The sequence below is a fragment of the Lissotriton vulgaris genome, chromosome 7, assembly GCF_964263255.1.
Source record: "Lissotriton vulgaris chromosome 7, aLisVul1.2, whole genome shotgun sequence".
Taxonomy (NCBI): domain Eukaryota; kingdom Metazoa; phylum Chordata; class Amphibia; order Caudata; family Salamandridae; genus Lissotriton; species Lissotriton vulgaris.
Genome location: NC_141695.1, coordinates 1031426306 through 1031452801, shown reverse-complemented (window position 1 = coordinate 1031452801; position 26496 = coordinate 1031426306). Strand labels below are relative to the sequence as shown.

Genomic DNA, 26496 nt, shown 5'->3' with positions numbered 1-26496 from the left:
GGAAACATCCTGATAAAATAGTCTTGAAGATGACAATTTTGAAGTTAACACTGGCATAATTTGCAAAGATGTAGTTCTTTTATGCTTCAGCGTCGACGAAATATACATAGACGGCGAGTCAGTATCAGTTGAAATTGAGGTTGTCGACGGAAAAACTATTAACGAAGTCGCTACAGTCGACGAGAGTAGTATCGCCGTCGACGGTGAGCTAGTCGACAGAAGCTGTATCGTCGTCGACAGCGGAGGCATCGTCGACGGCATGGATGTACTCGATGACGACGTAGGCGTCGACGAGATGGAATCGTCGAAGGCAAAGAAATAATCATCATCAACGGTGTAGTCGACGATGTGATTTTCTTCATCAACATTTCTTCATCAACAAATCACTCACCTTCAGAGATTTCATCGTCAACTGAGGACTTTTCTTCGTCGACGGAAGCTAAGAAAGAGATTTCTGCTGCTTTGAGGCAGTTTTCAGAGAAATCTTCACTTTTTCTCCCATTGTTACCTCTGAAGAGAATGAAGGCTTCTCTTTTTTGGAGGAAGAGTGACCAGTCTCTGAGTGAGATTTCTTCAGGGTCTTACTCTGTCTCTCAGGGGGATCTCCAGATCTATCCCTCCTCTTGGCCTGAGGGGTGGACGCCTGAGGACTTGCATTGCTTTCATCTCCAGAAACCACCTCCGATGCAGCTTTCAGCTTTTCTAGCCAAACCAAAAGTCTTCCTTCTCTGTCCTTCAAGGTCTTGGCAGGGAAGGTTCTACAGATCCTGCAATCCTTGACCTTGTGAGCTGGATAAAGGCAATATATACATTCTTTATGTGGATCCTCAAAATGTAATCTTTTCTTCCCACACGAATAGAAAGGCAAAAACAAGCTTTTCTTTGAAGAGTCAGACATATCTACTCACAAAGGTAGCTAAAGTTAAGGAAAACTGAGCAGAGCTCAGGGAGACTCCCTGTCGCCCGAGGTGCGGTAGAAAATCTGAGGGTTTGCTTCTCTGTGGAAGGTTCTAAGAGGGTGCTGCAGCCTGATTGGTTGTGTTACAAGTTGGGTTCTTTTTGCACAAGGACTAAGATAGGCTAATGTAGTGACGTTGCTGTCCATAGTAGCCTATTGTATAATGGTATTATGACTATATGTATATGTTTTGTTATACCGGGAGACTCCCACCTCGTCGGCAGGGATGATTTTAAGCATGTGAATCTATGAAAGATACCCCAATACTGGATAAATAACAATATGCATTTTAGATAGTCTCCCACTCGTGATTCTACAAAGACAACACTACAGCTCTGACAAATTTTAAAAATATTTTTCTTCCTTTACATTTTCAGTGACCAGACCAATAAATGTGTTTGGTGGACTCAACTATCTAATAAATATCTGTGCACCATAAAACAATTATGTTTTTGAATAGATGCTAAATATAACTTTAGACCATGTAATGTTTGTGCTTACACATAAAATAATGCAATATGTTTGCGGTTAGCAATATAATTTAAAAATACCAGTAAAGGTTTACCTTGATTGTATTCTTGGCGCAGTTATGTTGGGCTTTTCTTCATGAGAATGGCGAAGTTCTGATGCAAATCGTCTGTCCGTTATAGCATTCATTTCAGGTGTGAAGTGCATCTCTTGGCTTTTTCCCCCACTGCTGCCCTCACTATTGCAATCTGTACTGTCTAGATTATCAGAGTCACTATTGCCATCATTACATACACCTCCACCTCTAGGCTCTCCATTTATTTTATTTTTATCTGCTCTTTGTTGCGCTAACGACATGTGCTCATCTTGCAATATTATTTCAGTGATCTGAGAAGTGTCTTTTGTTTTGTTTTTCTTGTTCTTCCTGTTTGTACTAGGTGTGGTTACAACATTTGCCCTCTTTTTTCCAAAGACACTTGTAAAGGTGGCTGAAGTTGCGGAAATACCAATTGTGGTTGTAGTTGTAGCAGACGGAGGCTCTATAGGAACATCGTCCTCCACTAAAGGGAAAAAACGTAGAAGACAAGGTTTTCTAATAATGTCAACAGCATTAATAAAATACATTTTCAAGGCATGAACTCATTGAACTAACTTGATAAATCTGAATTAATGGTTTGTTAGCCAATTATAGTTTTAGGCTAAATGTTATAAGGTCAAGTGAAGAATAATTATTTAACTGAACACAAAAGGTCTAGGTTTACCAACAGAAGTTAAAAAATCAAAGGCTTGGAATGGTACTGTAAAACATTCAAACAGGAGGAGAGAACTGCTCAGTAAATAAGTAACAAGTTCGCAACATTGTTTTTAATCCCAACCAGCAAATCCAATAGATTGGAGATAATTCATAAAATGCATAAATATATATACACAACTAGTGCCCCTAAAGGGAGGGAGAGGTCAGGGTGGTGATGGAGAGTGTGGGAAAAAACTAAACAAGTGACAAATTAATAGTCAGTTTGAGCCTTAGTACATAAAACTGGCATATAACCAAAGGTTCACAAACAAGTCAATTTCAATCTCATGCTGAAATTGACTTGTTTGTGAACCTTTGGTTATATGCCAGTTTTATGTACTAAGGCTCAAACTGACTATTAATTTGTCACTTGTTTAATTTTTTTTCCATCACCACCCTGACCTCTACCTCCCTTTAGGGGCACTAGTTGTGTATATATATTTATGCATTTTATGAATTATCTCCAATCTATTGGATTTGCTGGTTGCGATTAAAAACAATGTTGCGAACTTTCTCTTAATTCAGCTTATAATCATTTGTTATTGTTCTATATTGTTTTATGTTCTGGGACCACTTTGTATCATTAATTCACCCAGGTCCCAGTGACTCATTTGGGTAAACCCCTGTGTTCTTAACACAGTAAATAAGTAAAGCTTAACATGATCATCATATATGTGTAACAGGTCACTGTCACGATTCGCTCCCTGTGTTCTCGTGTCCACCACCAGGGGGCTGAACTGGGGGACTCTCCAGTGTTCTAATATGCTTCCTGACACTCCCCTGCATGCATATCTTGACTTCCAGCCATTTGGACACTATTTGGGAATTGACATCCATTCCCAATCCATGCCGGGTTTTGTGAAAGCCAGCCTGCTTAGACAAAGCCAGCCTACTCATGCCTGAAACTCCATTACCCAGAATTTCCAGCTCACTGCTTTGTCTCCACCCCTGCAGGCCAAGGATGGGTGGAGGAATTCAGCTCACCTGTGACTGGTTGCTTCAAGCCTGCTCACACCAGCTGCATGTGATTACTGTGAGCTCTTTTAAGCCCCAGCTCCCTTAAGGCAAAGGTTGGTCATTGTAGCTGTTTACTGGTGAGACCAATCCTTGTTTCCAGAGTTCCCTGAGCTTTTGCTTTTCTTGTTTCCAGTGTTTCCTGAGCTTTAATTATGCTTTGTTCCTGGCCTGCTGCTGTTTTCCTTGTTCCCGAATTAGCATTGCCTGCAGTGCTACCCTGATCCCATAGCCTTAGTATTCCTTGTTCCTGGACTGCAGCAGTTTCCCTTCTCCTGAATTAGCACTGCCTGCAGTGCTACCTTGTTTCCCGAGTTCCTGAGCTATAGTTATTCTTTGTTCCTGGCCTTAGCTATTTCTTGTTCCTGATATGCACTGCTTGCGGTGCTCTCTTGACTCCTTGTTTTCTGAGCTGTAGCTATGTCTTGCTTCCTTGAACCAGTATTGCCAGCAGTGCTACCTTGACTCTTGAAGCTTTGGTAGTTCCCTGTTCCTGAACCAGCACTGTCTGCAGTGCTGCCTTGTCTCCTGAGCCTTAGCTCACTTTTTGTTCCTGCCCCAGCACTGCCTTCTATGCTACTTTTTCTTTTGATTCCTTAACCTGCACTATTCTAGTATACCCTTGCAGCCTCCCCTTCTGTATATCCGTTTCCAGTCCCTGCCTTGCTTCCCATTTCCTTGGTTCTAGTTCGCTGCCTTTCTATTCTGCTGTCTTACTTCTGTTACCTTGTATGTTTGTTACCTGCTTTCTGCCAAGTGTGCCCTCTCATTTCCTTCCTTTCCTGTTAAGCACTCCTCCTTGCTAGCTCCTTGTCTATTGTACTTGTGTTTAGTTCTACCCCTTTGCTGTTACTGCCTTGCGCATTCCTGTTTGATCGCCAGGATCCGTGGGCTCAGCTGACTACCTAGGTGGGGTTTCTTGTTCACTGTGAGTTTTGTCTTTGAGTTACATTTATAACATCACTATAGGTATACGCTTCACAGACCCTGCCTTTGCATGCATATCCTACAAATGGGTATTTGCAGTCAGTATCTGTAACAGCAATTGCGGTTAAGAAACTTACTGAGCTTCAGTCTTACCATGTGGAGCTCCTGCGTGCTTTACTCCACATCCCCCTTTATTGTTAATGTTGTACTATATATATGTCTTGCACGTCCGTCTTGGGTGTAGTTAGTCTGAATGCTAAATTGCCTTGTGAGTGCCCTTCCTTTCTGAGTCTTACCCATCTTGTTCACTTGTACAGGCTTCCCCTTTGGATCCCTTTTCTCCTCTGACTCCCTGTATGATCCTGGGCAGAACTGTACTTCTCCTTTCTGTGTACGTCTTCTACCCAGTTCCCAGTCCTTGTCCAAGTCCCTGACTGTGTTCCCTACATAGTCCCGGACAGTCCCTGACAGTCACACAGTTTTCCCACCAATTATACAACCAGGTACATATCGCAACGTGCCTGGATGTGAAAAATAATTTTAAACCCCAGGCTGCTCCAATGGGCTCCATACGTGAAGACACCTATGCATGGTCAAAGGAAGTTAGTATCATGAAGATACTGCATAAACCAATGATCACTGACACCACGATTCCCCGTAAAGGTAAAACAAAAACAAAAAAATGGATCAAGCAGAGAAAAAGCCTACTAAATACAGAACCACAAACCTCCAAAGCATCAGAATGAGAGGAGTAGTGAAGGTAAAGTCTAATCTACTGAAAGACAACATCCATTAAAAAAAATGTTTTCCTAAAGGTAGATATTCCAATGAACACTACTTTCAACATATTCCTCTTCTAGAAAGATTTTCCCTCTTTTAAACAATCACATAAGGGTCCAAGAAGAATACAACAATACAACTGTGATGTACGAGTTACTTACCTTCGGTAACAATGTATCTGGTAGAGACCATTCTAGCCGCAGATTCCTTCATGTAGAATTACTCCCAGGCGTGAAACTGGATCCGGAAACTTTTTTTGCCACAGCATCCCTGTGCGCCGGGGGTGGGACGACATCATGTGACTCTGACTAGGCGTCGTCCGCGCACGTGACGTCAGCGAGGTCACATAAGACCCGTTCCGGCACACTTACGTCAGTTTTCTTCGGAGAACTTTTCTGCACCACAACGCGGAACCACCAGATAAAAAACTGTGGAAGCATGGTAACAGTGTGCGAAAAGTAGAAAATTTGGAAAGAAAAGGTGACTAACACCACCACCCACAGTAGTGACACACCGCAGAACCCAAGGCAGGGAAAAAAGAAGAAGAAACTAGCAGAGCCCTGCGCAACCAACCTGCCAGCACATAGACAGCCTCCCACCTCTGTGCCCCGGAGGCAAGGAACATGAGTAAGGACATGGTACAGGTAGGAAACCCACCATCCCCATCCTGAGCAAGGAAGGGGACCAGTCCCAACACAGACAGGGACAACAAACCTCAAGCCACCCCAACATAAAGGGCAACCACCCAGAAGGGACAAGGGTAAGACATGGCCAGATGACCCTTAATCAGAGAATAGCAATGGAAGGAAGGGAGGGGAGGGAGGACAGGGATAGAAAGCAATCCCCCCGAAACCTCAAGTAGCCAGAGCAGCAGGACACTGAAACAATGGGTCCCCCATACTTCAAAGAACCAAAGGAGGAATAAACCGTCCCCAGACTGAGCCACCCGTCAAGAACGAGGAAGGCACTCACAGGAGATACAGCCCCCACCGGGAGGCGAGTACAGAAGACCAACCTAAGGGCCCTATCAGAATAGGGGAGGAAGGGTGGGCTGTGAAGGAATCTGCGGCTAGAACCTTCCCTACCAGATGCATCATTACCGAAGGTAAGTAACTCGTACATCTGATAGAGACTACTAGCCGCAGATTCCTTCACGTAGAATAGATACCCTAGCAATACCCCTGGGAAGTAGGGTCTGCGAAAGGACCCCACCAGCCAATACAGAACAGAGGGCCTCACAGGAACCAGATCTGTGGACCAGGTAGAACCTCGTACCTGCCAGGCAAAGGGAACCCCCCCCCCACCCCCCCCCCCCCCCCCCCAAGCAGACCCCACCGACCCCAAAAGGATGTAGGAGGGAGAAGAAGGCTGAAGAGGAACCAAGGGCAAGGTTGGGGAGGCCGAAGCACCCCACTGCCCCACAAGGCAACACAGCTTCTGCCCAATGACAAAACAGGAAGGAAGAAGAAGAAGCCTAGAAGACCCAAGGAAGCGAGGAAAAAGAAGGCAAACCCACTCCAGGTGGAGAACAACCTGCCAGCCAGAACAGCGCTGGCAGTCAAAAGCCGCCAGAAGCAAGAACAGCCTGAGGCCCCAGGAAGGCCGAGTAGGCGGCACCTGGCAAAGGAGAACATAGGATCAACCCAGACCTCAGGGCAGGAGCAGGGAGAGGAGGAGATGCCCGGGCACACACCACTACAAGTGGCCGCGCACACGACCTCAAGGAGCAAAAGCAACCTACACAACGTCATGGAGAACAGGCACCCAAAGGCACCCAGAACCCTCCAGCAGAGCGCAAGCCACATGACAGCTACCACTACCCCACCTAGGGTAAGATAAGTCCCAAAATATGGGAACCCTCTTTGGAAGAACTTCCACAGCAGAGGAAAAACAAAAGAGCCACAGAGAAAAAAAACACCGAAGCAAAAGGCTTGACAAGCAGCCCAAGCAAGCAGAAGGCCTAATCTCAGGGCCAAGTCTGCGTAACAATTCCAACAGAATATACAAAAGGGCCGTCCAGCAGCCAACAGTGCCAAAGTCCCAAGGAAGGACGCAAATGGCCAGAAAACACACTCCACAGGGACAGGATGGAGGAGGAGGAGGAGGGTAAGGCAGAGGAGGACGGAGCCCTGCCAAGAGCCTCTGGATGACGGAGTCGGCCGGGGCATGGAACAACAGGCTGCCATCAAACGGAAGGTCGATGAGTCACTCCCGAATATTCTCAGGAAATTCTCCATCCCGAAGCCAAGCATGGCGACGGAGAGCGACCTCTGAGATGTCCAGAGCAGAGAATAAAAGCTGCAAGCTTCCGGCCATCCAAACGCATGATGTCATAAGTTCACCTGACCATCTCCTGGGACGCTGCAGATCCCAGAGACTCAGCCGAGTCCCACAAACAGGAGGAGGCCCGAGCCATCAAACACAAGGTGTCCAGGGGCCACAGGGCAGCGCTGGTCGAGGCAAACAAGTTGTGCCCCCAAGAGCCCAGCCAGCGAGCCTCTCGGGATGGCGGAGTAAACAGCGGCGGCAGGGAGGGAAAAGCAGTCTGCAAAAGAGGACTTGAGGCAGAGGGGTGGAGGGAAAGGCACGCCAGTTCACGCGGCGCCGGGAGGTGCTGGTGCAGAAGATGTTGAGGCCCCGGGTCCCCTGAGGCAGGATGCTTCCAAGCCCCCGTCAAGGAAGAAAGGAGGGAACCTTCAAAGGGAAGTAAGATTTCCCTCCCACCAGAGCCCTGGTGGAGGACCTCTAATAGATGGTCCGCCGGAAAGTGAGCCACCGGGTCACCCATACGCAGGATGCCCACAACTGTGGACACCACGTGAGCGAAGGCCGCACCCGCCTCCGTAGGGCCCTGCGGTGGGGAAAGCAGCTCCTCCATGGGAGATGACTGCAAACTAAGGCGGCCGTCCCCGGGGCCAAGTGGGACGGGCAAGGGCCAGACCTGGAAGTCCGAAGGAGCCTTAGAATGAGGGACCTGCGGCTCTTCCGACAAACACCTCTGCCTCAGGAAGGGCGGGGAGCGGCCCTTCGACGCCAGTGAAAAAGACACCACACGGCGACCAGTCTCCGGGGAAGATGACACCAATATACAGCCTGCCCCCGGAGAAGGAGCGTCCAAAGACTAATTCGCAATACGACCCCTGTGCGGAGCCGTAGAGTCCGCTGCCTGAGGTAGGTTGTTGGCACCATCCGGCGTCGCCGGACAAGGCTCCTCCGAGTCACCCTACACCGGAGACTAGCTGGAGTCGAACCGGCCCGGGGCGGCAACGACACGACCCCTGCCGAGGTAGCCACCTGCGTGGGGGAATGAGACTGGCCTGGGGAGTGACACAAAGCCCTCCACCAGCCGCGGCCAGAATGAGGCGGAGATCGCTCGGCAACCCACGTGGTGGTGCCAGGGAAGATCCAACCTCTGACTTGCCCTCCGTCGAGGCAGCCGTCTGTGGGGAGGGATGAGAGGGGACCCAGAAAGGGACGAGGGGTCCTCACACGGCCTTCACCCGGAGCAGGATGAGAAGGGTTTACTGACCCCCGTGTCTGCGCACGGTCCACTGGCTGCTGCGGGCGCCATCGTGGCGTCACCTCAGCCTTAGACAGGCCAACCTTGTCAAAGGACCGAGAGGAGCTCAGGGATGCGACCTGAGTCCCAGCGACCTCCCGCGACACCACAGGGACTCCCGCAGGAGTTCGCGGCGAGGCAGAGAAGCAGTGGCACCCCAACAGCATCACATCCTCCAAGCCTGGATTCGAACCAGTCACGGCCGGAGCCACCGACGCCGCCGCGGAGGGCCCTGCTCAAGGTGAGGGGTCCGCAGACGCCCCAGAAGGGGAAGGAGGGGGGGGGAAACGCCAGCGAGGCCTGCAAAGCCGCCACGTATGTCTCCATTTGGACTCTCGACACCCCAACACCGGGAAAAGGTGGATAGGATGACACGCAGGGCCGCATCACCCGTGGAGATTCCACATCCCCAGCAGGCCGTAAACCAGCCCCCGGGGACATACTGCGACACTTATCCACCGGGGAGCGATGCTCAAGTGACATCGGAGAAGGGAGAGGACGACAACCACGGCCGTACCTGAAGCCGTCCGCCGAAGCAGGCCGAGGTGAGGACGTCAACCTGGAGAAACGCTCCAAGAGAAGTTTCATGCAGCGTTCCCGCCGTGACTTTGGTTTCACCTGCTGACTGGCCTCACAGTCAGTGGTACTGTGATCCTCCCCCAAACACCACATACAAATCAGGGTTGGGTCCGTCGCTGACATAAGACACCCACAAAACATACAAGTTTTAAAGCCCGAAGGCATTCGCACACTTTTCCACCAAACGAAATGGAGAAAAAAAGGCCCGGAACAGGCCCGTAGCAAGGACCGGATCCGCGTTGCATGCAGAAAAGGAAAAAACTGACGTAGGCGTGCCGGGCGGGTCTTATTTGACCTTGCTCACGTCACATGCGCGGAAGACGCCTGGGCGGAGTCGTGTTATTTCGTCCTGGCGCGCAGGGATGCTGTGGCAAAAAAAGTTTCCTTCCAGATATAATCACATGCCTCTGAGTAATTCTACGTGAAGGAATCTGCGGCTAGTAGTCTATCAGATATGCTGGATAACAGAACAATCAAATTGTGTCCTGTTACAGATTATGCACAGTAGCACATGGGTATTCTTGGCAAAAAATGTCCAAAAGGACACATCTATCAACATGGCCAAATAAAGATGCTTTGCCTCTTCTGAAATGTGATTTGATATCTTTGGTGGTTCTGTTATTCTAAGGTCATTACGTGATGCACAGTACAACATTTAAAATAATTATAGATTAGAGCATGAACAACCTTTTCTGCTCAAGGGTCATCAATTAAGAAAAAACATACTTACCCGCACAGAATCAGTTCTTTAACAAGGGTATCTTTATTTAAATGATAAACAGTTAATAGCCCCAGAAACGTGCTGAAATCGAGAACAATCTTTAAAAGTAAAGAAAAAAAAGATACTTACCTTCACATTATCTTTCTGGTAGATACTTATCTATCTGCAGATTCCTCCCCTTTTGAATATTCCCCAGACGTCTCACCTTTGGCAACAGATGAGGTTGGCCCCCATATGTTGCCTAGTGCAGCACTGGTGTGACTTCACTGGAGTCCTATGTCGACCACGGATTCCCTAGGTGAGTTCCTCATCCAATTTATCTGAGCCCTTATAGGCAACAAACAGAGCAGGTTAATTAGAAAAAGAGAAAGCAGTGAAACCTTATTATCAATCAGATGTCCATAATAATCCTTCAGAAAGGGAAGGCGGATAGGATTGTACTGAATATGCGGGTAGAGGATCCACCATAAAGGTGTTGACTGAAAGCAATTCATTTTCTCTTCTTGTGGATATGTCTGACGTACCTGAATATTCTGCAACTGTATCCCTTCAAAAGTTTTTTTTGGGGGGGTGGGGGTTTTGGGGGGAGGGGGGGGGGGGGAAAGAGAGTGCCTTAAGGAGTGGCAAAACTGGGCATCATGGAACAGGAAAAGTGGGCCATCCCTTTTCACCTCTGAATCTTAAGCAGTAATGCTTTCAAAATGTGTCAAGTGAGACCCATATTGTCATACATCTTTGTGATGGTCGGCTCTTGTGGAATGACCCCAGATTACTTCTGGTGGGTTCTTTTAAGCAAGAATTTAGTAAACACAAGATGATGGGCTGAGTGCTGAAACTTTTCAATCACTCACTCTCAATCAAGACATCTGGGTTAAATCCATTGTTCTTTTGCTAACCATGCCTCCCTAGTTTGCATCCAGTCATATGCAAATCAGTCCTGACCCTGCTTTCTATGAGAACTGTCCAGCCCGAACTGCCAGGCCAGGTCCTCCCTGGAACAGAAACAAACATCCTGGGACCTGTTTCGGGGTATCACTCTTCATCAATCCAGTGGCATAGCAGGCAAGGAACCCACGTCTGGGCATACTCTTGGCCACTTATGGCGAACATAGAAGTCCCATAGCGGTTAGCTGTATAGCTGGAAAGTTTCCTAGTGATGTTGTAGAGTTCTTTCAAGTTTTAATGGCATGCATCTTCCTGGGCTTCTGCGGCAAGACCATTGATGAATCGGATTGTCTGCTCTTCAGCTTCTTTTTGCTTTTTTTTTTTTTTTTAAAGATTCAAAACAACTTTATTTCGATTCATAACGAATCATAAAAAGCACAGAGACACAAAATGCATAATTAAGGGGTGCAGTTACATAAAATTGATGTCACAGTTAAGATAGAACAATTAAAATATTTACAATTTTTAAAAAATACAGCAATTTTTCAATAGTTCCATAAGGTGTCGCCAATACTGTTATATTATCTATTTCCAGAACGTTTTTTGAGGCGAAAAGCAGCTACCAAAAAGTTTGCGACACTGAACATTGTTAGTGGTGAATCTAACTTTTTAAAATAAAATAGAGCAGGCTTGGCTTGGACGAGCCCCTTGTCTTTAAGCAACGGAACAATGTACTTTTTCCTGGGCAGGGCATATATACTGCAAAAGAACATAAAATGAATGGTGTCCTGCAGAGAAAAACTATCACATTTGCAGACCGCTAAATCCTCGGGCTTAGCCCACACCTTAGAGTCATTCAACAGGAAGTGAATCTGGTTAAGTCTTAGTTTAGTTAATAACCAGCGATGTAACGGAATTGACACTACCGTTAAATAGGGTTCAATGGCCAGTGTAGTTTTAGAAGTATAATGCTCCCTCACAGTGGGTTTCACAAGCTCACAGCTCTCCCGCTCCATTTCTCTCATTTTGATAAAAGTCGCTTTGAACCATTCCAGGTCTTTTTTAACAATGCAGTCCGGTTTATAGAAAAGATCTGGGCGGCCCAGGGAAGTTAGAATTTTTTTAATGTATGCAAGCCACAGGATGTTTTTCATATTGTCTAAGAGTAAGCAGTCCCTCATAATTGTGTGGTTCAGGGTTAAATTAGAGTTCAGCCACGTTTTTAACCACATCAGAATTGGGGACTGTTTGATGATGTCACTTATATACCCCTGGCCTAATTCCATATGAACGGAGAAAGTGGATGTAAATTGAGGCAGACCTAAGAGCATACGTAAAAATTTGTTTTCTTCCACCTGGATTGCTTCTACATTGTTGGTATAACCCCAGATGGAAGCCCCGTACCTTGCTACTGAGATTGATTTCGCTCTGTAGAGTGCCAGCATTGCTTCCGTGGGTTTACCACCCAGACGTTTTGAAAAACCGACAATGGCAGCTGCTGATCTTTTCATGGCGTTGATTTTGACAGTTATTTGAGGTGCCCACGTGCCCTTGTCGTCGTAGACTAACCCCAGATAGGTAAAAGTTCTGACGCTAGAAATTGGTGTATTGGCACAGAAGAAGGTCTTCAAATCCCTATTTTTTCTCCTACCCACAGCCATAACATGAGACTTGTCTGTGTTGATTTTTAAATCAAGGGAGGTCATAAAGACATCGAAGGCTGTCAGTAGTCTTTGTAGCCCAAGGGGAGTGCGTGCCACGAGCACGGCGTCATCCGCGTAAAGGAGGACCGGGGTGGACAGTCCACCAAAGCGCGGGACGTCTGGTGTTGCCGACTCCAGTGTGGATTCAAGGTGGTTAATATATAGTGTGAATAACATTGGGGCGAGGATGCACCCCTGTCGCACCCCTCTAGTGGAATTGAAGCCAGCTGTACAGGCTCCTTCCTGTGTCATCCTGATGGAGGCTTCTAGGTCCCGGTGTGCCTCGGCCAGAAAATAAACCAAGGAATGGTCCATCCCCAGGTCCAAGAGGATTTCCCACAGCCTAGACCTATTCACTAGGTCGAAGGCTGTGGACAAATCCATGAACCCTAGGTAGATTGATCCACTGGATGCCACTGTATATTTACCTAGGATCAGATGTAAGTTGAGGCACTGGTCCTCCGTCCCTCTTCCCCTTCGGAACCCATGTTGGGCGTTTGATAGGATGTTATTACTGGCGGCCCACTCATCGATCCTTGCCAATATCACTTTCCCCAGAATTTTGAACGACGAGTCAATGAGTGAAATGGGGCGGTAACACCTCGGGTCTCCCCTTTGGCCTTTCTTGAAGATAGGTATGATGGTGGCATGTGACCAGGAGACAGGCAAACTGTTTTGTGGCGGCATTGAAGGCGTTGTTCAAGATGTTAGCCCAAAAGGAAGCATTGGCCTTGAACATGTCGGCTGGGACGCCATCCGGGCCTGGCGCTTTCTTCCCTACGGTGTTGGTTATGGCCTTCTCTACTTCTTCCATGCTGAAGGAGAGTGCAGGCTTGGGGGAGTTAGTTTTGAGGAGAGTAGGTGTTTCACATGCTTGGTCACTCCCATAGATGATTTTAAAATGAGCTAACCAGTCCTCCTCACTAATATTAACCTCCAAGTTATCATTGGCTACTCCAGAAAAAAGAGGATTGTTTATAATGGCCCAGAAGCTAGCACTGTCCCTTAAAGTGGCCTTTTCCATTAGTGAGGCCCAAGCATCCTTTTTGAGAGCGTCTTTGCGTGCATGAATGATGTTATAGTATTCTTTTCTTAGTCTGGCAACTTCCCGTCTGTCCCTTGGTGATTTTTTTAATTCTTCCAGAAGGCAACTGTGTGCTTTTGAGCAAGCTTTGTCAAACCAGCCCTTGGTCGGTCGTACCTTCTTTCTGGATTTGACTGTTAGTTCATCAGAAATTAAAAGCACACATGGTGGCAAAGGCGGTGATTACTTCCTCCCCCTGTTTTGAATTATCTTGGCAGGTATCTAATTCATTGCGGGCTTTACAAGTTAAATTGTTAAAAAACTCAGCTGGAACTACTTTAGCCCACTTCAGCCTTCTACCTTGGTCCATGGACCGCACAGCCAACTCGGGCGTTTTGATTGTTCCCTCCTTGAGTAAGCCGACAGAGCTAGCGAGCTCAAGGATGACTGGGTTATGGTCACTGAACGCAGCCACAACTGTGTTGTAAAAGAAGACCAAACTTAATAAACCAGGAGAAACAAAAATATAATCAATTATGGATTCGGAGTTTCTAGCGCTATAAGTCATGACCCGTTCACTATAGTCATTGAACCCCGGTTCGTAAAGATCCACGCTTGCTAAAAGATTTTCTAGTGCCTGACCTTTAGGGTTGTGTTCGAAATGTTGGTAGTGGGCTGAGATGGGGCAATCAGTATCTTCAATGTGACAGGAAAGCCTACAAAGATGAATATTAAAATCCCCCATAATTATAATGTGCAAAAAAGTGGTTTGGCGTTCTTTATAATTAATCAGAAAAGACTGTAGAGAGCAGAGATGCTCAGTAGAGTGTCCGTCTGCTACAGAATTATAAAAGTTAATGAGGATGAATTTGTGGCCATTGGCTAAGCTGATATCTAGACACAGGAAATTGGGGGAGCCAGTGGTTATTTGTTGAGCGGTTCCCGCCAGTTGGACAGTGATCAGGATCATGAGGCCCCCTTTGTCCCTACCACAGGGGGATCTGGTTGCTTAATTGTTGGTTTTGATATATTCCCCTTCAGCGTTCACTTTTTCTCATCTTGTTAGGCTGGTGTTCACTGCTGCTTTCTTCCCCCTTCCTCTCTTAGAATTGCAGAGAGTCTCGACAACTTCAACACCTGACAAATTAAGAGTATTAAGGAACATGCACAGTGAAGTGCAAAACTTCATGTCAACTGAAAAGCATTCCCCAAGACTAGGACAGGCAGATGAACAGGAAGAAAAAGCCCAGAGGGTCCAAGGAAACCAAGGAAAGAGGCGAGCCAACCCAGAAGGAAGGCAACAGGTAGCAATAACCATAAGCCGCCAGTAGCATGAAGGACACTGAAGCATCCCACCTCTCAGCACAAGAGCAGTAAGGAGAGGAAATGGTATGACCCACTACTACAAGGGCCGCACACATAAGCGCAAGAAGCAAAAGCAACATACTGAAACGGCATGGAGAATAGGCACCCGAAGGCAACCAGCACTCCCCAACAGAGCACAGCTATATAACAGCCACCACTACCCCACATAGGGTACGGTAAGTCCCAAAACACGGGAACCCTCTTTGGAAGAATTTCTGCAGCAGAGGAGAAAGCAAAGCATCACCGGAAAAAACAGTCCAGCGGAAAGCTTGACAGCAGCCCAAAGAAAAACAGAAGTTTCACCTCAGGGCTAAATCTGTGCAACAAAAACAGCAAAACACACGCACAATAACAGACACGCGAGAATAAAAACGCTGCTAGCTCCCGGCCACCCAAAGCATGATGCCGTAGGTCCACCAGAACAGTCTCCTGGAAAGCCGCGGAACACAGACTCAGCCGAATCCCAGAGACAAGAGGAGGCCCTTGCCAATACACACAAGGTGTTAAGGGCCTGCAGGGCCGCGCTGGTCGCGGCAAACATGTTGCGCCTCCAAGAGTCCAGCCAGCGGGCCTCCTGGGACGCGGAATCAACAGTGGTCGCAGGGAGGGAAAAGCAGTCCTCAAGAGTGGACTGGCAGCGGAGGGGTGAAGGGAGAGGCATGCCGGGTCACCTGGTGCCGGAAGGTGACGATGCAGAAGGTCTTAAACACCGGATCTCCAGAGGCTGGTCGCCTCAAAGCTCCCTCCAGGGAAGAAAGGAGCGAACCTTCAAAGGGGAGTCAGATCTCCCTCCCACCAGAGCCCTGGTGGAGAACTTCCAAGAGATGGTCTGCCGGAAAAGCCGCAATGGGGTCTCCCATGCGCAGAATGCCCACAGCTGTGGACACCGCGTGGGCAAAGGCCTCACCTCCCTTCATAGGGCCCTGCGGAGAAGAAATCAGCTCCTCTGTGGGTGACGGCTGAGACTAAGACGGCCATCCCCGAAGCCAAGCGGCACGGGCAAGGGCAAGACCTGAAAGCCAGAAGGCACCGAAGAATGGGGTCGCTGCTCGTAGTCAAAAGGACATCCCTCTTAATAGGTTCCTCCACTGATCACTAAACATCTGAAGCAGTGTCTGGGGCAGGGGTGGAGCCTCAAGTATCATAACTGAGTGACCAGTAGGATGCAGGTTTAGCAGGTAGAGAACCTTCAGGACGAACTCAAGCTCCCTACTGACATCAGAATTGGGTCCCAGAACTCCTGGATTATCTTGGGAAGAAGGAAAGTCTGGAGGGATGTTGTGTCCAGCACTGCCTCTATGAACATGAAGCGGAGAGTCTAATCCATATGTGACCTGGGTAGAATGATAGACAAACGCTGAGGCGAACTGCGGAGATGCTATGGCATTCAGATAGTCCTACATCAGCTGCGGTGAGCCCGGCTTGCGCAGCAAATTATCCAAATATAGAAATACGGAAATCCCTGACCTGCCCAGATGTGAGACACCAACTGCCATCACTTGATGAAGACCCTGGTTGACTCTGTTAGTTTGAGCGGGAGGACTGTGAACTGGTAGTAGGTGGAGGCTACCACACACCACAGATAACGCCTGTGTGAATTCAGTATTAATATGCAGAAACTCATAGAAGACATCATCCATAATTCTAGCATCAAAAGCAGCCCACCCAGGTAGAGAATCTTGAACTTCTTCTTGCGCAGGTAAAAGCTCAAGACCCCAGAGTTCAGGACCAGGCGCAGGTCGCCATTTCTCCTTGGAATACAAGTACCACTATGATTAGCATCCCTGTCCCATTTCCTGCTCCGGGACCAAATACACCATAATTTTCTGCAGAAGTGCTACCATCTCCTGCAGGAAAAAAGGTGTGATCCTCTGAATAGAGGGGCCATAGCGGCAGAGAGGGAGGCAGGTGGGGGCAGCCTCTGGTGATAGAGAGCATTTACATTTTTTTTTACAATCTGCAAGACACACTTGTCCTGCGTGAACGGCCTTCCATGCTTTTAGACTCGATCTCACCTTTCCACCAAAAGGCCTTGCATGTTCTCTTAAGGGGAAATTAAAGCAGATTCCCAGGTGATACAGGGAAGGATGAAGAGGAGGAGGGTTATTGGACCGGTCTACCTTTGGGCTTGCTTCAGGCCTTGTACTGTCTGAAGAATTGGCTAGGCTGTTGAATATGCAGGGATAGCTGGCAATGAAGAAAGGGAAACCCTTTGGAATAGCCACAAACTTCATGCACTGTGTATGGAAGTCCCAGGATAGAGAGGCTAAGCTCAGTGAACTAGAAATCGGCATCCTAGGTTTGCACCACTGCAGGGCAGAGTTCTCTTTCTGGCCAAAGAGGTGATAGCCATCAAATTGCATGTCTATAAGGATGGCTTGTACACTGCCCTAAAAGGCTCTGAACACAACCAGCAATGTCGGTTAAAGACAAATGAAGAGCTCCATAGGTTTGGACACCAAATCCACCATATCCAGGCCAGCACCAAGGATTTGTCTGGCAGCATCCTGACCATCTATGACCACGAAAGGAAACCTGGGCTGCAGGGGGTCTACCAGACTGTGCCACCATATTTACCATCTCCCAAAGTGTGTGGGTGTACGTGGCTAGAAAGCTCATGGAATTCATCACCGCAGCAAAGTATGGCGTCCAATTTTCTTTTTCTTTGACTACTTGTCTAAAGGCGCAGTTGGCAGCATGCCAGCGTTGTTTGGAGCAGGAGGCGGTTTGGATCGCCAAGTTTAGTGGCAATAAATGGGTGGATAAGAAATCAAGACTTCCTGGGTGCCAGCCCATAATGGCTAGCAATTAGTCTGTTAACCACCAGGGCAGAAAAGGGCTTGGCCGAGGAAGCCTTGATAGGTTCCATTAATGCTTCACTAAAAGGAAGGAACAGTTCAGACGCCACCCAAGTGGTCTGTAGAATATCTATAAGGATGCTCGATTTGGCTTTGACAGTAGGGAGGGTTAGCTCCAGGCCTTTAGCCACCTTCCTAAAGACTGCTGTTAAGAAGGTCATACCTGAGGTTGTCGGTTTCCAAGGGTACTCTATCTCCATTCTTGCAGAGAAATTCAAAGTGCTGGTGTTTCTGGTGTGCTGAATAGTATGCAATGTCCGAAACTGCAGGAGATAGAAAGCTTGTCACCCCAATGTTGTCATCATTCTTGGGGGGACAATCTGCAAATTATTTGACCCTGTCCCTAAATTGTAATATATAGTCTTCAAGTATTCCAATCTTGGCACAGGCCTCGGTTAGGGTTCATTTCCATACCTGCCCTCCTCCATCAGTTGTTTGTCTGTCACCTATAGTGCATTAATATGGCTTTCTTTGGCAGCTGGTGATGTTGTCTGAATCAAACATGTTACTTACCTTCGGTAACGATATATCTGTAACAAACATAGGTTAGTTATAGATTCCTTACCGTAGAATATTCCCTAGGCGTCAGACTGGATCCGGAAAGTTTTTTGTCAGCAGTACCCCTTGGCTTCGGTATACTCAGCGTCGGGAGTCGTGGTCGCCGGGATGACATTGCGGAAGCTACTTATACGCCGACCTCGAGTGCTGACTTCACTTCTCTAAACGACTTTCCGCGCAAGGAACGCAGAGCCATCTAGGACACTGACCACTGGTGCACAAAACTAGGGCCCTGAAAGGATGCTCTTAACCCTAGAAATCAGTTCGCAGAACGGGGAGGATAGGTGGGGCTGTAAGGAATCTATAACTAACCTATGTTTCTTACAGATATATCGTTACCGAAGGTAAGTAACTTGTTCATCTGAAAGAAACAGTTAGTTATAGATTCCTTACCCTAGAAAAGATACACCAGCAATACCAACCCCGGAGGTTGGTCTGTAAACTAAGTTCAGACCAGAAAGTCCTGGAGAACAGAACAGCTAAAGAAGCAGTCTCTCAAGACTTGGCTGTCCAGGCTGTAGTGTCTCGTAAACTTGTGCAGTGATGCCCACATAGTTGCCTGACAGATGTCATTTAGGGGGACTCCCCGTCCCAAAGCAGTAGTAGCTGCCGTCACCCTGGTAGAATGGGCACGCAGCCCTACTGGAGGCTCCTTCTTAGCCAAAGATTAACATGCTTTGATGCACAGAACGACCCACCTGGAGATGGTCCGTTTGGCACTGCCCGACCTTTCTTGGTGCCCACGTAACCAACAAAGAGCTGGTCATCCACCCGGAATTGTTTGGTGCGATCCAAATAGAAGGAGAGCGCACGTTTGGGATCCAGACGGTGAAGCCTCTCTTCCTCTTTTGAAGGATGCAGGAAGAAGGTGAGTAAAGTGATTGTTTGGCCACTATGAAAAGAAGTGACCACCTTTGGAAGAAAGGAAGGTCTAGTTCTGAGGACGACCTTGCCCGGATGAACAGCCAGAAATGGAGGCTTGGAAGACAGAGGTTGTAGCTCACTCACCCCCATGGCAGAGGTGATGGCTACCAGAAAAGCAGTTTTGAGAGTTAAGAGTCTGAGAGGACAGTTCTGTAGCGGCTCAAAGGGAGCACACAAGATAAGTTAGCACCAAGTTCAAGTCCCACTGAGGCATTAAGAAGGGAGCAGGAGGAAACAGATGAGTAATGCCCTTATGAAAGCTATTTACAACAGGGGACTTGAAAAGAGAAGGCTGATCAGGAAGCCTGAGAAAGGCTGAAATGGCCAAGAGGTAGCCCTTAAGAGTGACCAGAGAGGAGCCCTGCTGGGCCAACAAAAGGAGGAACAAGAGAACCTCAGAAAGGGGATCCACAGTCTTTGCTGTGCACCATGCCACAAACGTATTCCATCTGCAGGCGTATACAGTCTTAGAGGAGGGACGCCTGGCTGCCAAGATTACATCACAGACTTCGGGAGGCAGGTCAAACGACGTCAACTGCCCCAGCTCAATCTCCACGCAAGGAGGTGGAGGCTGGACAGGTTCAGGTGAAGGACCGTTTCCTGCTGCTGCGACAGAAGATCCTCCCAAAGAGGCAGGTGGATCGGGGGATCGATGGCCATGTTGAGCAGCTCAGGATACTAGACTCTTCATGCCCAGTCCCGAGCCACAAGAATTACTTGGGTCCGGTTGCGCTAGATTTTCAGCACTCTGAGTAGAAGTGGTACAGGCGGAAAGGGGTATAGAAGACCACAACTAAGCGAAGCAAAGCGTTGACTAGCGAGAGCTGCCTTGGAAATTCCAACATGCAGAATTGCTGACATTGCGCGCTCTCTTCGGTGGCGAATAGATCTAACCAAGGCTCTCCCCACTGTTGAAAGAAACCTTGCACCACCTCTGAGTGAAAACGCCATTCAGGCTCAATCATGCACCTGCGGCTGAGTTAGTCTGCCCTGACGTTCAGTGATTCTGCCAGGTGTTAAGCAACCAGGGATATGCCCTGATGCTCCAGCCTTGTCCAGAGACGGAGGGCCTCTTGACATGGGGCGCACAACCCTACCAGCCTTGTTTGTTGCAGTACCACATGGCGGTGGTGTTGTCCGTGAACACCTGCACTACTCTTCCCCGGACAGAGGGCAGGAACGCATTTAGTGCAAGATGGATCGCTCAGAGTTCCAGAAGGTCGATGTGAATCCCGGACTCTGCCTGTGAACAGAGGCCTCTGATCTCCGCCTCTCCCATGTGGCTGCCCCATCCCAGAAGGGATGTGTCTGTCACCACAGTGTGTTCTGGTTGGGGAAGGGAGAGGGATCTGCCGTTGACCCAATCCTGGTTCGTGAGCCACCACTGCGATTGGTGTGCAGTGCCATCCGAGATCTGGAAGAATTGGAGAGATTCCCGCTGGCCTGTGGCTCTGAAAAGAACGTGTTGGGGCACCCCTTCCGTGGTCATGAAAGGGGCGAAAAGCTGACCGTACAGGAAACGTGGTGGAGAGGCCCAAGGTCTTGGCCGTAGCCTTGGAGTCCTTGAAGCACTCTAGCGCATTGTCTGCTTTGTCACCGAACAAGCGACGGCCATCAAAAGGCATGTTCATCAAGGTGTTCTGGACATCCCCAGAAAAGCCAGTCGTTCTCAACCAGGCGTAACGGTGAAGCGTCACTTACATTGAAATTGTCCTACCCAGTGAGTTGGTGGTGTCCAGTCCACAGCAGATGGCGAACTTTGCTGAGTCTCTCCCCTCGGCAACAGCACAGAAGAGCACAACCCGGCCTCCTCCGGACACTGAGGCAGCACTTGCTCCAGCATATCTCAGAAGGAGTGGGAATAACAGCCCAAGAGGCATGCAGTGTTCACCGACCACAGGTAGGGAATATGCTTTTGGACACTGAAGCTTGGACTACCAAGCTCTTGGAGTGGGGTGTTGGGAGAGGAAAGTGGGGTCGCCAGGGGCTGGGCTGTGGCGTCGGCGAACCATCCTATCCACACAAGCCCCTGTGGTGGGTCTGAACCAGGTGCCCAAAAGGATGTCCGTGAGGGCTTCATTAAACGGCAGCAGGGGCTCCGAAGAGCTCGCTGCTGGCTGAAGCACCTCTGTCAGGAGGTTAGTCCTAACTGCCAAAGTAGGTAGCTGGAGGTTTAGGGCCTCAGGCGCCCTACGCAACACCACTGCATACGACGCTCCCTCCTCTGTAGCCACGGTCGGAGGAGACAACATGCCGGGATCTGGTGAGGTGTCCAGACCAATGGCATCGCCCTGTTCCTCTCTCCGGTCTGGATAGTTTTCTAACTGGGCAGTGAGAGGGTCCTCAGACCCCTCCCAGTCTTTCTCACCCTCCTCTGGCTGCTAAACTGGCTGGAAATGGCCAGCGTGGAAAGCCGAAACAAAAGTACCCATTGGCGTTCGATCTGGCATAGGTCGGCGCCAGATCCGGCTCTGTATCCACATCGGGATGGAAGCCGGGGTTGACGCCGGCTGGAGGTCCAGCCGGCACCGGCTGCGGAGCCGGTGGAATCGGCACAGGTGGAGGTGTTACGAGGTCGACGGGCGCCGATCCAGATCCAGGCCTGGATCCAAGGGCGCCCTGTGGAGGCTTATGGCAGCACCGGGAGCAAGCTGGGCTCTAGGCCAACTTATACTACGGGGTGCATGGAATCAGTCTAGGCACCTCACTAAAAGTTTGTTCTCCACAAAAGTGCAGATCCTACAGATTAGTGGGAACTACACAACACTGTTTCAAACAAGGAATCCACTGGAGGAGGAGAGCATCAAGTAGACCTACATCCCACTTGGAACAACCTCTGGTTCTGGAGTCATTACAGCCTCCTCTTATACTGGGATGACTTAAGGTATGGAGAAGAGCGAAACATCAACCTGGATCATTTTGCCTCCCCCACCTTGATCGCCTTCGTGAGCATGAGGCTGCACTGCTTCTATGACGAAGTTGTGCCTTGGCAACAAGCACCACAGACCTTGTGGAGATCTAAAAAGGGCATCTGACCCTGGAGGAGCGGCAGGGCGTAAAGACTGGAGAGCAGCTTTAGATCCAAGTCTAAGGGCAGGGAAATAAGTGAGCAGATGCTGGGGTGGAGGTGGGGCTACATGCCTCCAGTGAAGACACATCCATTCTGTAACAGACGTTGAGAGGAGCTGAAATCACTTTAAAGAGTTACTGCAAAATTTCCAAATATCTAGTCCAGCACCTGTGGATATTTAGAAGGTGTGGAATATGCATGCAGTACTATCTAGTTGGAAAACATTCTTAAAGCAAAGTATCAAAAGGAATGATTATGATAAGGTGACATTTGCTTTATATTGCTAACTATAAAACTGAGCAAAAGGAAAATGTAGCTTACCTTGTAACTATCGCATAGTGTTGTAGAGTCACATGCTCTGTATACTAATTGTTAAAGCTAAGTAATGTGATCACTAAAAAAATAGCACTCTTCTCCCTAAAGCAGTGGCTTGTCAGCTATTGCATACGACATTTGAAACAAAGTGTTAAGAACAGTTTGTCCAACTTGTGCCTCTTGGATGTCTACACAATAGACCTCCTAATAGTGTTGCTGCCGGATCAAGTACCAGCTCTAAAAATACATGTGATTGGGCTGTTACCAAAAACACAAAAGTGGCACCCCTTTTGCAAGTGGAATGACTTCTGGGCACAGCCTGCAGTGAAAGTTTGGCTTTGGCAAAACAGGTTTGGATGCACTGAACTATACATATAGCTAGGCTTGACTTGGAAGCGTAACTTTATTTACTTTAATCATCTGTTTGCTGCATGTAATGCTGTAAATTTACATGCTCTGCATACTTCTGCCATCGAGTGTTGGGCCTGGACATTTGAGAGTTTTTTTAAACGTTATTTTCAAGCCACAAGACCTATTGCAACTCCAACTTGGGCCTACAATGCACCAAGACTAAAACTGTTCTTCAGATTTGCATCCACTCAGCAGATGAGCAGCATTTGCGGATTGGAGTGTCAGACACAACAGTACACACTATGCATCATGAAGTGTGAAACTGGTGAGAAAGCCCTCCGGGCTTCTGAGGAGGAAAGTGAATGGATGTAAATCTACAGCCTTATACCATGTAAACAGATGGCTACAGCTGTAGATACATTTGCTCTGCATAGTTTGATAAGCAATTCTTCCTGTAAGTGCTGGCTAGTGAGCATATGATGCAGATATTCAAAATATCGTTCCTGACACAGTCTGACCAATGAAATCCTGTTGTGAGGCTTGGATGTTCACAGAACAGTGTCTGGTGAACGAGCGTGGTGTTGCCCATGGTATAGCTTTGGGGATGTCTGACCAAGGAATGTCCCATAGATAGCCATAGTGGCTCCTTTCTTACACGTTGAATGTTCTTTAGACAGTACAAGTAGTTTGCACTTAGCTTTAACATAACAGGTTTGCATACATTTCACAAACCATCCAGTAATGCCTGTCTCTGGAATACATTTCCAAAGTGTGCCTTATCAAAAGCTACAAACAATTGCTTGTTTTATGGATGAATTTGGTGCATCAATGTACAACACAAGGGCTCTCTTAACACCTCAGGAAAAGTCACTTACCTTTGTTAACACTCTTTCTGGTGGATACTTTATCAATCTACATATACCTCACCTTTAACACCTTGGCTGCTAGAGGTTTTCCCCTCCTGTGCTGGAAAGTAAGATTTATCATTGTTCATGACAAGGTCAGCTCGTCATAAGCACAGCTCCACTGTGCCTCATGACGAGCTGAGCTCATCATGAGCAGCGAAGGGGTTAAGTAGCCCAGGCTTCAGTCTGAATCTACACTCTTCAATGGCTCTTCCACACTGGTAGGAAATGCCAGCTCCAGCGCAGCACTGCAAGTGAGGCCTTATGAAGTCACTGGAGCCAGAAAGCGACCCGTTATGATGTCAGTTACCATCCATTCTTTTTAACACATCTTGGTGGCAATCGGAAGACACCAATATACTTCAGTGGAGTTTCCTGTAGTATGTTGACAATATGATTTGAACATGTGGCCTTACAATGGGGAGGTAGGTGTGTCAGTGAGGAATATGCAGATAAATATAGTATCAACCAGAAGGAAAATGCTACTTACCAGTATAAATCTGTTCTTGGCATGTAGAGCTGCAGAATCACACACTGTGCATAGATCGCCATCTGATGTTGGGCCCGGATGTTTACACTTTGTTGTTGTCCTGGAAAAGTCTTTGGAAGTCACGAGATAGGCGGCAACTCCTTTGGACCATAGTGCGCATGGGCATCGGCTCCATCTTCAGATAGTTTTTTCACCAGTTAGGGAAATGATGGAGTTTTGTGAGAAACAGAAAAGATGCCCATGTATGCTGTATCTAAATAAGATAATACTGGAACAGATAAAGGTAGCTGGGGAGGCGTGTGGAAATCTGCAGCTCTTCATGCCAAAAACAGATGAATACTGTTAAGTACAATTTTCCGTTTGAGGCATATGAGCTGCAGATCCCACACACTGCATAGATTGTATAGCAGTACTCCACCCTAGCGGCGATCACTAGTATCTGATTATATATATATATATATATATATATATATTCACGCTCCCTCTCGTCTCGTTTTCTGAATTAAGGAAAGCACTCAAAAGGGAGAGTTCAAAGATTTATTGCGAGCTCACAGTTACCGGCTACCAGACGCGTTTCGGCGTTTTGCCTTCCTTGATGGCACCATCGAGGAAGGCAAAACGCCGATACGCATCTGGTAGCTGGTAACTGAGTTCGCAATAAATATTTGAACTCGCCCTTTTGAGTGCTTTCCTTACTTCAGAAAACGAGGCGAGAGGGAGCGTGAATACATTGCGAGAGGCACCGCCCGCGGAAGCACCCGTCCCGAGAGTGCGTTTGACTTGGTGCAAACTGGAGGAGCTGCAATATATGGAATATGCTACTTACCAGTATGCATCTGTTCTTGGCATGTAGGGCTGCTGACATTCATATCTGTGCATAGATCGCCGCCTAGTGTTGGGTCCGGATGATTGCACATTGTTGTCCTGGAAGAGTCGAAGTATCACAAGATAGGTGGCTCCTCCCCCTGACTACAGTGCGCATGGGCATCCTCTCCATTCTCTGATTGTTTTTCGCCATTGTGGCAGAGATGGAGTATGATACAGTAAGTGATGTCCATGCTAGAGATTAATTCTGAGTGCTACAGCTGCGACAGGCACCGGGGAGGAGGGAGGGCGATATGAATGTCAGCAGCCCTCCAAGCCAAGAACAGATGCATACTGGTAAGTAGCAAATTCCGTTCGAGGCATGTGGGCTGCTGAATTCATATCTGCCCATAGAATGTATAGCAGTCTCCCCCTTAGCGGTGGTTGCCCGTGCCAGCTGCAGCAGTCTGAAAAAGAGCCTTGAGTACAGCCTGTCCTACAGCTGCTTGCTGTTTGGAGTGTACATCTACACAGTAGTGTTTGGTAAATGTATGTATGGTAGTCCATGTGGCTGCTCTACATATGTCTTCTAGAGGAATGTTTCCTAGGAAAGCCATGGATGCCCCTAACTTGCGTGTTGAATGCGCTCTTGGTGGAACTGTTAATGTGCGTTTAGCTTTCTGATAACAAATTTGTATGCACTTAACAATCCATCTGGCTATACCTGATTTGGAAATGGGGTTGCCTTTGTGCTGTGGTGAAAAGGCAACAAACAGTTGCTTAGTTTTTCAGAAAAGTTTTGTCCTGTCTATATAGTACAGGAGAGCTCTTTTAACGTCTAGGGTATGTAGAGCTCTTTCTGCCACTGAATCTGGATTTGGGAAGAACACTGGCAGTTCTATAGTTTGATTGATGTGAAACTGGGATACCACCTTTGGCATACATTTAGGGTTTGTACGTAACACTACCCTATTTGCATGCATTTGTATGAATGGCTCCTGAATAGTTAGGGCTTGCAGCTCACTCACTCTTCTAAGTGATGTAATCGCCACTAAAAAAGCCACATTCCACGTTAGGAATTGTATCTCACACGAGTGTAGAGGTTCAAAAGGTGGTCCCATCAGTCTGGTTAGAACCACGTTCAGGTTCCAGACAGGTGAAGGTGGGTGTCTTGGAGGAAAAACTCGTTTGAGTCCCTCCATGAAAGCTTTAATAGCCGGTACTCTGAAGAGTGAAAGGTGCTGCCTGTTCTGAAGATAAGCTGCCACTGCAGCTAAATGTATATGTATGGAACTGTAGGCTAGATTGCATCTGTGTAAATGTAACAAGTAACATATGATGTTTTGAGTTGATGCATCTAGCGGATTTATGTCATTATTGTTACAATAGATGACAAATCGTTTCCACTTTGCCGCATAGCATGCTCTGGTTGTAGGCCTTCTTGC

At 47.8% G+C, this 26496-nt stretch overlaps 1 protein-coding gene across 3 annotated transcripts in view; it reads right to left on the bottom strand.

Moving 5' to 3' along the window:
• The window catches only part of ANKHD1 (ankyrin repeat and KH domain containing 1), a 1478908-nt gene that overhangs the window by 492921 nt on the left and 959491 nt on the right, over positions 1-26496 (bottom strand). For all 3 annotated transcript variants that reach the window (XM_086931463.1, XM_086931465.1, XM_086931464.1), the window contains exon 26: positions 1524-1986. In XM_086931463.1, the coding sequence (XP_086787589.1) occupies positions 1524-1986 (463 nt within the window). The remainder of the gene's footprint in view (positions 1-1523; positions 1987-26496) is intronic.